The sequence below is a fragment of the Cotesia glomerata genome, linkage group LG2, assembly GCF_020080835.1.
Source record: "Cotesia glomerata isolate CgM1 linkage group LG2, MPM_Cglom_v2.3, whole genome shotgun sequence".
In the NCBI taxonomy this organism is placed as follows: Eukaryota; Metazoa; Arthropoda; class Insecta; order Hymenoptera; family Braconidae; genus Cotesia; species Cotesia glomerata.
The window spans coordinates 18915491-18929936 of NC_058159.1; the positions used below are offsets into that span (position 1 = coordinate 18915491).

Consider the following 14446-nt stretch of genomic DNA (forward strand, 5'->3'; position numbering starts at 1 on the left):
GTCATGCAAAAAAAAAAAACCCTTGAAAAAGATAATTTTTCGATCTTGTATGGACAAAAATAGGTGAAAATCTAAATAACTATACTTTATTTTTAATAATTCAATGACATATGTCAATTGAGATATGTTGAATAATTAATTCAATTAATTTTATCTTGTAAATAGAATAATTTCAGTAATCTGTATTATACTTAACAGAAGCTCGAAATGAAATTATATTTTGAAAAATTCTTTCAGCAAAAATATTATACAATTGGAAGTTTTGTTTTATTCATCTATTGACAATAGTTAACGACTTTTCTTTTAATTCAATGCAAATATAAAACATCTCAACATTAGTGAAAAAGAATTTATTGGAACTCCAAATTTTCAATCAGTTTCAGAAAGTAACATTGAGAACAACAGTGACAATAATTGTAAGCCATGACAGAGTATAAAAAAAAAATTTTTGAAATTTAAAAAAATTAAAAAAAGATAGTAATTATGGAAATCCTACGATCAGATTGAACACAAAAGTTGTTAAAAAGATAATACTCTAAAATAAATTTTGGAAAAAATCAAAATATGTACTCACTTGGAAAAAATTTTTTAAGTTTAAAATATACAAGTTACATATGTGAACACTGGATAATGTTTTCTAAAAACTACGTAAAAAACAAAGATAAAATAAAAGCTCTTGTCGTTACATTATTAAAGTCATGAGCAAAAAACCGAAAGAGCGATTTTTTTTAAATTCGATATTTTTTAAACGAATAGTCGAAGACATCTCAAAATTAACCAGGAAGGCTTTTTGGATGAATAGTTAGAAATGTTAATAAATTAAGAAAATCAAAGATGAAAACTCTTCAATCCATGCGATTCGGCGTGAACTTTTTATTTTTTCTACTTTTTATTCTTTCTGATTTGTTTTTTTGTAACAGCTATGAAAAAAGGAGTTTTCTTCTTTCTGCTTTATTATATTGTAATAGTCAGTAATGCGATTTATTTTTTTCTCAAATATTAAATCAGCGTTTAGAAGCGTAAACTTTTTGACTTTCCAAACTTTTTCATATAATATTTAAATTTAATGAGCTGTAACACATGTCCTAAGCGAAGGACGAACATTGACGAACAGTCTAAACAAATTATATAATCTACTTCTACTCTATTTTATCAGCTTGATAACTTCGTAGATGTATCCCATACTATTTGTGTTACCATACTATCACTGTAGGTGACAAAATTAGGACCTTGGGGTCCTTTTTTTACAGATAATTTTTTTCAAATACATTTCAAACTTGAAAACTAACTATAAAAAGCTATCGAGCTAAAAAAAATAACTTTTATCTTAACTACATGAAAAAAGCAAGATGATACTGGCTCCCATTCCAGATTATACTCAGTTAAATCTGAGGTAAAAAATAAATTTCGGATAGTACTCAATATCATCTTGTTCTTCCCGTATACGTAATTTTCTATCAAGAAATTTAAAATTACTAACATCGACAGTCAAACCTAATAATGATAATTTATCGATTCATCGAAGATATACGCAAGGTGATCGTAATGCACTAGGGCATTAATTAGTGGCAAATAATCCGACAAATTTATGCGTCTGACAGCCATCACGTATTCAGGTATTTGGTGCACGAGTGATGAGTCTGAACACTATTCCGTGGGGAGACATTATTTATTACAGTTGAATGTCACATAGTAAGCATCTAAAGGGTCTCCAGAGAATTCATTTCATTCATAAAAATGGTTCTACTCTGAATATAATAGGTTCACATTGTTAGTGGGTAATTTTTAATTTAAAAAGTAATTTTTAATTTAAAAAGTAATTTTTAATTTAAAAAGTAATTTTTAATTTAAAAAGTAATTTTCAAAAATTCTCAACCGTCTTTTGTTAATAGTTTTCTTCCTGGTTTTGAAAGTTACAAAATTTCAATTCTATGTAAATAGATTTATTTTAAAGAGCTCGTAAATAAAAGAAAGTTTTCGAGATAATCTACATGAATAGTTTTTTCAAGTTTTTGATCGAAAATTATTTTCTGTCTAGTCTCCATTCGTAGCTGTGTTTTACCCTTCGTTAGTCGCGTCTTTTTTAGTTTCTCGCTCGCACTATAGCGAGTCTCTATAGGTTGACTAGTTGTTAAGCGGCGATTCGCTCATAGCGTGACCAACGTGTTATGAACTTGATAAATAAAAATTTGAAAAGTTATTATGAATAAATTACGAAATAAATTAACAAAAAAATAAAATTTACGACGTTATATTTTACAAATCAATAATTATTTTTGTTTGGTATTTTATAGATGTCCTGACAGCGGGCCGCGGGCCACCAGGATGCCGACAGACGATGACTATGGCCGAAGAGAACGTCTTCTGTTGCATCAGAATCCAGCCTCTCAGTTCGGAGTGTCATCAGTGTCAGGAGGTAATCCCACAGTTTCGGGATCACAAATTGTGTCGAATACCTGTAATAATAATAGCATTAATAACGATTTGTCAAACTATCAAAAGCAATCAGAGTCAAAAGCACCACCATCCAGCGGTACTTCTCCAGAACGCTACCAGAAGGCATGCGAGGGCTACTCTGGAAGCAACGATAAGACTCAGACAAGCGTGTCAAATAACTATGGAGTTCAAAGCACAATGGACAAGTATGAAAAACAAAGTAATAAACTACAATCACAGCAAATCGATGACACAACTTTGTATGGTGAACAATCTCGCTCAATATCGTCTTGCTGCGAGCGATTCAGTAAATCTCAAAATTCCGAAAAATTTAACCAAATTTCTATATGTTCGGGGGGAAATCAGAATCTTCACCAATACTCAAGACAGCAACAGCCCGCACCGCAAAGTAGTATCAATCAACTTACTCGATACTCTGAGGCTAACTCTGTTATCTCCGATCAACGATTGGGATTGCAATCAAATGATCGCTTTCAACGTATGGATCGTTTTCAGAGTGACAGTACTTCGGGATCATCACCAAAAACATCGACAGTTGGTGAATATGCAAACTCAGGGATTCTTATTTTGTCCACTGATAAACCGTTCTCACCAGAAACATTTCCTTCGCCACCATCTCCAGCACCTGCGAATGACCGGTTCGTACCACCTCCTCCGCTTTCTCCGAGTCCAAGTGATAAGTATGCCTCGACTCACAGTTTGGCTAGTTATCCTTCTGGTGATCGGATTTTACAATCTGGATCTCCAAACACTCGAGATAGGTACGGAACTGCACCAGCATCACCAATACTTAAAAATAGATTCGCATCTGCTGAAAAATTGTTGGCAGCAAACAGTGCAACCAGTACCAATGCAAATCACGATGCCAAAGATCAACAGCAACGATATACATCTTCCACTGAGCGTCTCTTGGTTAATGGGTCTCCAGTACTGTGTAGTCTTCAGCGTGACTCCGTTAATCTTTTTTCAGTATCAACTGCTAATAATGAATCTAATAGATATCCACTGTCTCCAGAACGATTGGTCACATCTTCGCCGATTCATGCACCCGTGCCAGAAAGGTTCGCCAGCAAAAGTAAAGATCGATTTATCTCTGAATCTCCAAACCATGAGCGTTATCAACGACAAGAAACATTGGGTATCTATCATGACAGATTTTCTACAATCGCAAATTGTGAGAGGTATCTCTCTAGTACTCAAAATCCAGAAAATTTACACCACCGTTATTCATCGACGGAAAGAGCTTTGGCTAACTCATCTACAACAGATGCACTCCAACCACGTTGTTTTTCTTCAACTGAACAATATCCTAAGTATTCGGAACGAAGTGATCGATGCACCAGCTCAAACTCACCCGCCCCAACAGAGTACTCCTGTAGATATTCAACCTTTCAAGATACAGCTGGACAATCTAGATATTCAGCAGATCGTTTCAATGATCTCACACTGCAGCGCTACAGCCAATCACGATCCAATGATAGATTTAATGATCGCTATCTTTCTAACTTGTCTCCGACTCATGATGGAAGAATTACTTCAGAATCTAATCGGTATGCTAGCACTTCTTCGACTGAAAGACTTCTCGTTTCTTCGTCACCATCATCATCTGAGAATAGTCGGTATCAAAACTTGTATGCGAGTTCAGGACAAACATCAAACGATCGCTTTATCCAACAATCACCACCGTTGGACAACAATGGTACAATTCGTAGCTACCAAAATCAAGTATTGACAAAAAGTGATAAGTTTATTCAAGTTTCAAAATCGATATCTAGTTACGATCGTTATCAGCTTACAAGCTCGGATCAATATGAACACTCAAATCAAGAGCGAATGTACGGATTCGATAAGTATTCCAACTCGACAGCTGGAAACGATCGATATCAAGGAAGTGAACAACGTTATCATGGAAATTCAGAAAGTTTTTCTCCAGCTCGCGTAGTTGGAGACAAGTACTTATCGTTGCCAAAGCCAAAGGATAATTATCCAACAGGCAGAATAATTTCATCTTGTTCATCAATAATTAATGGTAATGAAGCGAGGGGATTTGGTAATCCTTCAGGTGTTAGTAGTTATGTACCACCAAATGCCCATACTCCAGTTGAGAGGTATGTTCCTCAACCACCTCCAGAGGTTCTTTTTCCTGAGAGATACGTTGATAGATACGTATCATCCACGGCGCATACACCGACGTATGTGCCGACTGCAGATCCAGGTGACCCCTACATGAGGCGAGATCTGGGATTTCATCATCATTACCGACTACCACCACCTGGTTATCCATACCATCAATCTCATTTTCGCTTTCGTGGTTTTGCGTATGCATCACCAGGTAGAATAGGAGGTAGTCCTGGATCAAGTAGCTCAAGTAGCTCTACATCAGTTCAAAGAGATTTCTCTACTTCACCTTCATTAAGACCGAAAGTTCGTGCATCCGCAATAGAGTTTACTTCTACTATTAGACCGAGTCAATCATGCTGTGGGGATAGTGTGGGTGGACAGAGAAATTGTTGTCAAGTTAGAAGATCTTTGCCTCCTGGTGCTTTGTCTTCTATATCTTCTAATCAGTCTACACACTCTTCTTGGTAAGTTAATTTAATTGTTTTTTTAGACGTGCAACTCGGAATTATTTAAAGAATAAAACAGAGTTTTTTTTAGATAATATAAACTCAGAATTGGTCAACTTAAAAAATTGAAAAATTTCGTTGATCTCAACATCTGAAAATTTTTTTTTACCTCAGAAAACACATTAAAAAAAAAATAAAAATTTTGAAAAAAAAGGATCAATAGGTTAATTTTTAAAAAAGCTATGACTATTTGAGGAAAAAAAAGCTTTTTTTTTTTTTGAAAATTCAAAGTTTTTGTAAATTGAGTGAAAAAATCTGAAAATAACAAATTATCGGTCAAATTGAAAGCAGTCGGGTTCATAAGTGGTTAATTTGGAATAGAATGCCTTATTGATGCCTGAAAAAATACTCAATTTTCAATAATCATATTTAAAACAAGAATTTTAGTCTAGTCAACAAGTTCAAAAACGTGAAAAATAGAGATAAAGGTCCTAAAAATATGAGCGATGGCTCATTCGATTCGGAATCACCTCTAGAAAAATGTTTTTGAAGGATTTTAGTGCAGGTAAAAAATTGCAATTGTTATTAACAAAATAAGATGAAAAAAAAATGATATTCCGTTTTTTGTTAATAACTCGAAAAATATTAATATTTAAGCAATTTTGAAAAAAGCTCGTTAAAGAGGAGGAAATTTCCAATAAAAAAGTCTTTACTCCCGGAAATCTATCTTCATTATTTATAATTTTAATTTAACGTTGAAAATAGGGCTCCGTGCGGCTGTTACGGCATGCGCGCGCCGCCGCCAAAGAGAGTTCAGCAATAAAAATAATTTTTTTATAACATAAAATGTTATTTTGAAAATTTGAAAAAATTCTAGTATCTTCTTAACACTTGAAAGAATCGAGCCCTGAAGAAAAAAAATTTTTTTCCAATCTCCGTTGGCATAAACAATGGGATAAAAGGTATAAATAATTGGCCTATAAATTTTAAACTTCGTGGAGCCCTTTTGATATATATACTTCATAAGATCCCGCAATAAATTTTCATAAAAGTTTATTAATTTGTTAATTATGATTTTTTATAACTATTGAAAAATCCCAACTCCCGGAACTCTATCTCCATTATTTATAATTTTAATTTGACGTTAAAAATAATTATCGTCGAGACCGTATTTGCGCGTGGCTTGCCCATGGTGCTTAAAAAATTTTTCGTCCTATGGCGGACGTATGCGGGTTTTTACGTGCAGGGGAAACTTAATTTGTAAATAAATAGCGTACGACGCCATAACCCTCTAAATAAAAATACATGAAAGTCTTGAAGTTAGTCATAGGTAGAAACTCGCAAAAACCGGGCCATGATTCATTAGTGGTTAAAAATTAATTAATTCAAATTTCTAGTAAATATTAAAATGTAATTTTATTGTAATTAATAGTTTAAACGCAGTTATTTTAACATATTTTTTAATAAATCGCAATTTTATAATATTAAAATAATAATTCCCCGAGTTAAAAAAATTGACATCAATAAACTTGACTGCTATACTAAAACAATTAATTTACAAATATTGAGACTATCCCAAGCGACACAAAAATTTTTTTGGTAATAGGTATTTTGTTGAATTTAAGTTGATAATTAGTAATTTTTGACTTCTGGTTAAATAAAATTTACCAAAAAGTCAACAACTTTTTATGTGACGCTTGGGATATTGTTTTTTCAGCATAACATGCGCCCGGCGCGCTTTTTAAAATTACAGAAAAATGAATTTTTCTTTCAGATGAATCTAAGATCAAGTTCGTATCTATTGTTTATTAGCTATTAGATGCATTTGTTTTTTTAAAAATTCTGTATTTTTTTTACTTTTTCGTATCTTTTGTGATCTTTAACTTGTTAAATTATGCAGATACAGCAAAAAACCTTTTAACAATTTTGTTAAGGGATAAATTACCTAACAAATTATTAATTAATCATACTTTTATTGCTGATTGTTTAAACAATATACTTACTGTGTTTGGTGTTTATTTGACTGGAGCTCCGTAGAACATAAATGTATTCTATTTTATTATTTAAAAAATAAAAATTCTTTTTGTGTATATTATACGTTTATATTTGACGTTTTCTTTTTTTTTTCAAAGCAGAAATTCATGAAGTACTTGGCTCATCAACGTTAGAAGTCCGAGAGACTTCCACCATTTCTTCGACTGCATGATCCTCTTCCATTTGATCTTCTTCTTCTTCTACTGAATCAGTATCCTCTAATCCAAAGATTGATCGTTTGCATCTTTCATAAGCTAATCGTTTTGTATTTCGCTTTTCTAACTCTATTTCCAAAATATAATCAAAACTTTCATCTTCATCGTCTTCATCTTCATTGGCGTTTTCAGTAAGTTGAACCAGATCAGTAGCATTTGAACAGCTCTCCCCTTTACATTCCTTATTGATTTAGTACAATTCATCCCAGCTTTTTTGCAACTACAATTTTTGCTGCAATTTGAAGTTGAGCAACTGCAGTATATTAGTTTCAATAAATCTATTGGTGCCAAAGGTTCTGTGGTACTAATCGGTAAAAAGAGAGTTACGTTTTCTGCCATCTAGAGTCTTCAGGATTTTTAAAATTACAAAGCCATATCTGCACTTGATAATAAGCTCTTAAAGAATGTTGATGTGTAGCAGAAGCTGTTGGTGGTAAAGTTGCCAAATTTGCTGCGGTAGAGTTTGTCACACTAGTTGAGAAGCATTCGATTCTGCCCTGGTTAATCGTATCTTCTTTAGCTGAAAATAATTTCAGCATAACTCGCTCTCCAGCTTCTTTTATCTCGCTGACTGACGATTGAGGGTTATAAAACTTTTCTACTTCCAGTTTTAAAATTGGGTCTTTCTGGAGGCATTCCAGTAAGCTGTGTTTACTTTTTCTAAAGATGGAACTTATTGTATCACACATAACACTCCAAACCGAAATAGTATATTCTAAAAACATAATTTTTAGAACAGAAAAATAAAATACCACTACGAAAAAATAAAAATTTACGAAAATTCGATCATAGTGTCATACGAATAAAAAAAAAACAGATATAATATTTAAACAATTAGCAATATAAGTATGATTAATTAATAATATGTTAGGTAATTTATCCCTTAACAAAATTGTTAAAAGGTTTTTTGCTGTATCTGCATAATTAAACAAGTTAAAGATCACAAAAGATACGAAAAAGTAAAAAAAATACAGAATTTTTATAAACAAATGCATCTAATAGCTAATAAACAATGGATACGAACTTGATCTTAGATTCATCTGAAAGAAAAATTCATTTTCTATAAAAAAGACTTGAATATCCTTTATCGTATCTCTAATAGTTTAAAATATATATCAATCTTTTAATTGACAAATCAAGTAGGCGCTATAATTACCGTACCGTATGATATTAAAAAGTAAGGTAAAAGCCCCAGTATATGATCATGTACCAGTATACGATCACTCCATGTATTTGTATATCTATATTCGCAAATATAGGTATACAAATACATGGAGTGATCATATACTGGTACATGATTATATATTGGGGCTTTTACCTTATTATAATAAATAAAAAAAAATTCTTTTTGCATTTTTTTAAACATAGCTGTTTTTATAATTTTTTTCTGCTTCAGAAAAAAAAATATAACGTTGGTCAATATTTGTTTATAGCAAATTGTTAAACTAATAAACAATTAAATAATTAATAAAAAAAATTTTTTTTTTGCCAAACTATTTAAAAGTGTAAATTAGGATTTTTAAAAGCAAAATTTTTCCTTAATTAATTATTTAAACAATCGAAAAATAAAAAAATTAGGAAAACGGTTGAACCTGAAGGCCATCGCTGCAACTTCCCGCTAATTCCATACTTAGGCGCTTAAAATTTCACCAATGACGTTTTTGAGCTCTTCGAGCTCAAAAATACAATTTATGCGTTATTTTGAGCTCTCCGAGCTCGAAGAGATTGCTTTCCTATCCTTTAAAGCTCTTCGAGCTCAAAAGTCTGATAGAGATTTGATAAGACACTATTTTTTGAATTTTTAAACTGCAATAACTTTTGAATGAATAAACCGGTTTTCACGCGGTTAGAAGCATTCGACGTAGTTTTTCAAGCCTCACAAAGAATCTCAAATTTTGAATTGATCGCGCTAGGAATTTTGGAGTTATTCCGAAAAAACACTTTTTTCGGTTTTCTTTCGTTCACGATATCTCTCGAACGAATCAACCGATTTTGACCGGACTGGTGGCGATCGACGTGGTTTTTTGAGGTTAAGAGCTGATTAGTTTTTGGAATTGAACTTTTAAGCCGTTTAAAAGTTATTCCAAAAAAACCACATTTGAAAAAATTTTTTTTTTTAGTTTTTTGAAGATTTCTCAAAATCTATTGATCTGAATCGGTCCAAATAGTTTTCAAAATCTAAGTTTGGTCAAGCCCTTTCGAATGGCACCAAACGCAATGAAATCGGTCAAGCCGTTCAAAAGTTATAAGCGGTTCACATGCTTTCACACACACACACACACACACACACACATACATACATACAGACACCGTGACAACCTCGCGGGGATAGTCAGGGAAGCTTCCTGTGACCTTCAAACGTCGAGATCTGATGAAAACTCGATTTTTGCAAAACGGGGTGAAAACAATAACTTCCCGATTTTTGAAAATCTTTGATTTTCGTAGCGGGAAGTTAAAAATCTGGAAAACGGTTGACCCTAAAGGCCATCCCTGCAACTTCCCGCCAATTCGTTACCTAAACGCTTGAAATTGAAATGAAAAGTGAAATTACACTTATGACGTTTCGGAGATCTTCGAGCTCAAAAATAAAATTTTTGTGTTATTTTGAGCTGTTCGAGCTCAAAAGTGTAATAGGAGTTTGATGAAACAATATTTTTTGAATTTTCAAACTGCAATAATTTCTAAATGAATGAATCGACTTTCACGTGGATGGCAGTATTCCTCGCAGTTTTTCAGAATCTATGATATACTTTTGAACACAAACTGATCTAACCGAAAATTTTAGAGAAATTTGAAAAATTCACTTTTTCCGAATTTTTTCGACAACGATAACTCACGAACCAATCAACCAATTTTCACGTTCTTGGTAGCGTGCGACGTGATTTTTTAGCTCTAATAATTATTTTATTTCGTCAAAAACGATCAAAAAAGAAATCCTGAAGTTATGTGAAAAAAACACTTTTTTCGAAATTTTTCGTTTTCGATAACTCTCGAACGAATTAACCGATTTTGATGGGACTGGTGGCAATCGACGTGGTTTTTCGAGCTTAAGAGCTGATTAGTTTTTGGAATTGATTGGTGAAGCCGTTTAGAAGTTATTCCAAAAAAACGATTTTTTGAAAATTTTATTTTTGAGATTTCTCAAAATCTAGCGAATCGAATCGATTTAAATTTTCACGAAATTTAATGGCAATGATACGCTTTGGATCGCCACCTATTTCGAACTGATCGGCCGAGCCGTTCAAAAGTTATAAGAGGTTTACATACATACACACCCACCCACACACACACACACACACACACACACACACACACACACACACACACACACACACACACACACACACACACACATAGCTAATATATAAAATTCTCGTGTCACAGTTTTCGTTGCCATACTCCTCCGAAACGGCTTGACCGATTTTGATGAAATTTTTTGTGCTTATCCGGTATCTATGAGAATCGGCCAACATATATTTTTCATCCCCCTAAATGTTAGGGGTAGTCGACCCCTAAATTTTTTTTTTTATTTTTTAGACAAAATTTTTAATTTCTATTTTTTTATGATACAACATACAAAAATACATACAATCCTCAAGTTTCACCCTTCTACGATCAACCGTATCAATCTCGACTTTGATTATTTCGTGGTTTATTTTCCATTCTCATTAATTTAAATCGTTAATTGATCGTCCGGCGCGGCCCCTGAAATTTTTATTATTTTTGGTGATTTTCATAAAAAATTACCTGGCGTCCAAATGTGCACTAACCCAGCCTGAGGGGTTTCCGGGTTAATTTTATTATATGTTTAAAAAGGGCGAGCGTGAAATACCCTACCCAGCCGATATCTCCGCCATCGGTCGAATTTAGTTAAATTTTGGGGAAAAGTATTGTTACATGGCGCCCAACGTGGGGCCAGGGAGCCATTAATCGATCATTTATATATTTTTCGATACCCGGGCGATAATTGCGGGGAGCGATTTAATTAAAATTGATTGCGAGTGGAAATTTGAGCGTTTCGTACAGGTTGCTACGGGAAGGTAAAGTTGGAGAAGCAAAGAGAGCGTCGAGCGTTTGGCCAACAAAAGAAATTCCGAAGCAGTGACGTCATTCGGCTTACTTGTCACTGCATTGTGTTATCGGTGAGTCTCTTTTGCTCTCTTCGCTTTCAAATTTGAGCATGACTAGTATTATTTTATTTTGGAATAAAATTTAATCCCTTGGATTTTAAATTTAAAATTATTTGTTTGGTTTCGGCCTCTAGTAAAGTTGTAATTATCAACACTAAGGGTAATAATTATCAGTTTAATTATTTAAGTCGACTAGTGAATCTAATGAATTAAAATAATTATTGTACATCGTGGGATCGAGCTCTAAATCGCCGAGTGAATTTATCGATTCGGATCGAGTACAAGCGATTGATAATTTCAACTTGAAGGTTTCAGCGAGCACCGTCTGCTTGTCGACGTAAAGTTTTGGTCGATGACGTCACGCGGGACTGACTAGCTTGTCGTTCTCCGGTAGTCTGTCATTCTACCGTTCGCGCCGCAGTCCCAGCGGATTATTATTATTATCGTCGTCACTGAAAATAATCTTCATATTTATTTAATCCGAAAATACTTCAATTAATAAATTGTCGTTTGAAATGATTATTTTGTTTCGGATTAAATAATTGGATTTAAGTAAATCATCGTCGTCATTTATTTATGTTTTTCAAACACGTAGTAACGCTTTAAATAATAAGTGAGTTTATTACTACTACGATTTAATTTTGTTTGATTTTTTTCTTCGTTATAATTTTTCTTTGTTCACAAATTGGTTTCTTTGCTTTATTAGCATTTGTCATCGGCTAACAAGAAATAGTTGGTATTTCTTTTGTTATTTCTCGCCGTTTGACCATTTTTGATTTGTATTTAATTTTCATTTTGGAATTAAGTGGTCCCCTGGTTGATTTCAATTGTAAATAAAGGCAACATGAAATCAATGTTAGCCAGGTTTCGCGAAATTGGCGAGTTGGAAGGCTGGAACGGCAATCAACGTTCGACTTGCGATAGTGGAATTTCACATTTAGATGAATCGATGGATTCTAGTCCCCAAACCGATCGAAACATTATAAAGACTGACCCAGTACATAATCCCTCGCCAGCGATGGACCAAACTTGGTTGATGACTGGCCTCGAATTGCCAATAAGTCAGTTGAGACTTTTTCTTTGTGGCTTAGGCTTATCGTCGAAAGGAGGTTTAGAAACACTTCAAGACCGTTTGATTCGTCACCAAGAGTATAAATATAAAGTGCCAGGAGTGCATTGGGATCCTGCTGTAGATGAAGCGAGTTCCCCTGGTGATGATTTAGAATCAACTTTGCTCTCGGAGAGGTCTGAAACCGTCGGAATAGCAAAACCTATCGGCGTCGTCGTCGATAGTGATCCAAAAAGTCAGTTGTCAATTCGAAATTCTTGTCAGAATTTAATTGAACGTGTCGACGAACTTTTAAGTTCAAGCAGTTACCTAATCCAGGAGTTGGTTTCCGGTGGAGGATTTGCAGAGCATGAGAGCTTTGAATCACTGGATGTAACACCTCGAGAGCTCGTGACTGACCCGAGTATCTCAGAGGAGGTGTTGAACAGTGATGGCTCGTATTCAGCGCACAAAGGCGAACTCGTGAATGACTCGAGTTCCACAGTGGATGGAGTGTCGCTGAATCATGCGAGTTGTACTGCAGGCCCACCGGTGGACAATGAGGGCAAACCTGTAAATTTTAAGTCATCTATGGACTAATTTGTGACTCGTCGAGACTTGGACGTTGCCGTAAAAAAGTTGGAGTCAAAGATAGAGGATTGCTTCGCCAAACTTCAGCTAATAATAGTGGGTAAAATAACGACAAAAGTATCCAGTCAGGAAAAGGCAACTCCAATGACGATTGACCAGAAATCGGCCAATCAATGTGATTCGGGGATTGATTGTGAAGCAGAGACTCTTAGTAAGGATTCAATATCTATCCAGAGCTCTGCAAATAGGATATTTAAGCGACGTCGCAGGAAATTTCGTAATAAGTCGACGAAATCCAGCGATGGTATTACGAGCCACGACGAGGCTGCGCGCAATTTCACTACAGAGTACACGAATTGTGGAAACGCGTCGGGTGAAGTGGACACATCAACATCCAGTTCAGTTTCAAGTAACCAAAACGACGGTTCGAGTGATTCGTATTCAGAAGTTGTCAAGAAGAGGAGACGTCGTCGGAGAAGACGACCCTTTAAGGAGACTAGGACTTCGAGAGCATCCTTGGTTGCGAATAACGTCACCGGTTTTTCCCAAAACACTCGAGGAAATACAAACAGACGCGCTAATGACTCGGGTGAGCTAGCGTCTGGGTCTGCGTGGTCAAAGTCTTCTGTTAAGACCAGATTGACTAGAAGACGTGGAACTTGCGTCGAGTATCCTGACCAGGTGTGTCAGAGAGAGAAAGAATGCTGTCCATCTTCGTACGCATATGACCCTGTGCACCATTGTTATGTACACAGTGAAGTAGATCCTCGGTGGTATGTGCAAGGGAATAGATTCGACGTTCAATGTGGATTAGCCAATCGGGTTGCGAGCTCGTATTTGAAAGTTTCGTGTTGCTATAAGAACGACGTGCCTCGAGGGTTTGCATTTAGTCGCAGAATAGATCATTGTCCAGTATCTTATTTTTATCCTTATATTTTGTCGCGAGGAGGGTTAAGTTATGATTTAAGTAGATACAGTAATAATTTACATTATAGTTAAAAAAAAAATTGTTTTGAGCTGGAGACACGGGTGGGCGTGGTAATTGATCATGCGGCTTGTGAGGTCGCGTTTGTTTTCACCCATGATTAATTTTTACAAAATTAACCATTGTCTGGCAGGGGGGTGTCACAGGGTTTTTATTCCCTGTGTGCGTCCCTCCCTGCGCCTAAATTTGGCAACAGATCCACACTCGGTGTGTCTCTGAATTTATTATTTTATATTGATTTATGAATTTATTTATTGAATTTAATATTATTAGTATTATTTATATTTGAAATTTCTAATATTATGGTTATTAATTTAAGAATTAATTTTATCTTTATTTCAGACATTTATAATGAATTATTTGTAATTTATTATTATTATTATTATTTGTGTGCATTGCCGTAAATCATTGGCATATAG

At 34.5% G+C, this 14446-nt stretch overlaps 1 protein-coding gene across 1 annotated transcript in view; it reads left to right on the forward strand.

Moving 5' to 3' along the window:
* Positions 1 to 2325: 2325 nt before the first annotated feature.
* Positions 2326 to 14446, forward strand: part of LOC123258688 (inactive rhomboid protein 1-like) — a gene marked incomplete at its 3' end in the record, with an annotated part of 68888 nt that continues 56767 nt past the window's right edge. The window contains 1 exon segment of the mRNA XM_044718851.1: positions 2326 to 5042. Coding sequence (XP_044574786.1) covers positions 2326 to 5042 — 2717 coding nt within the window.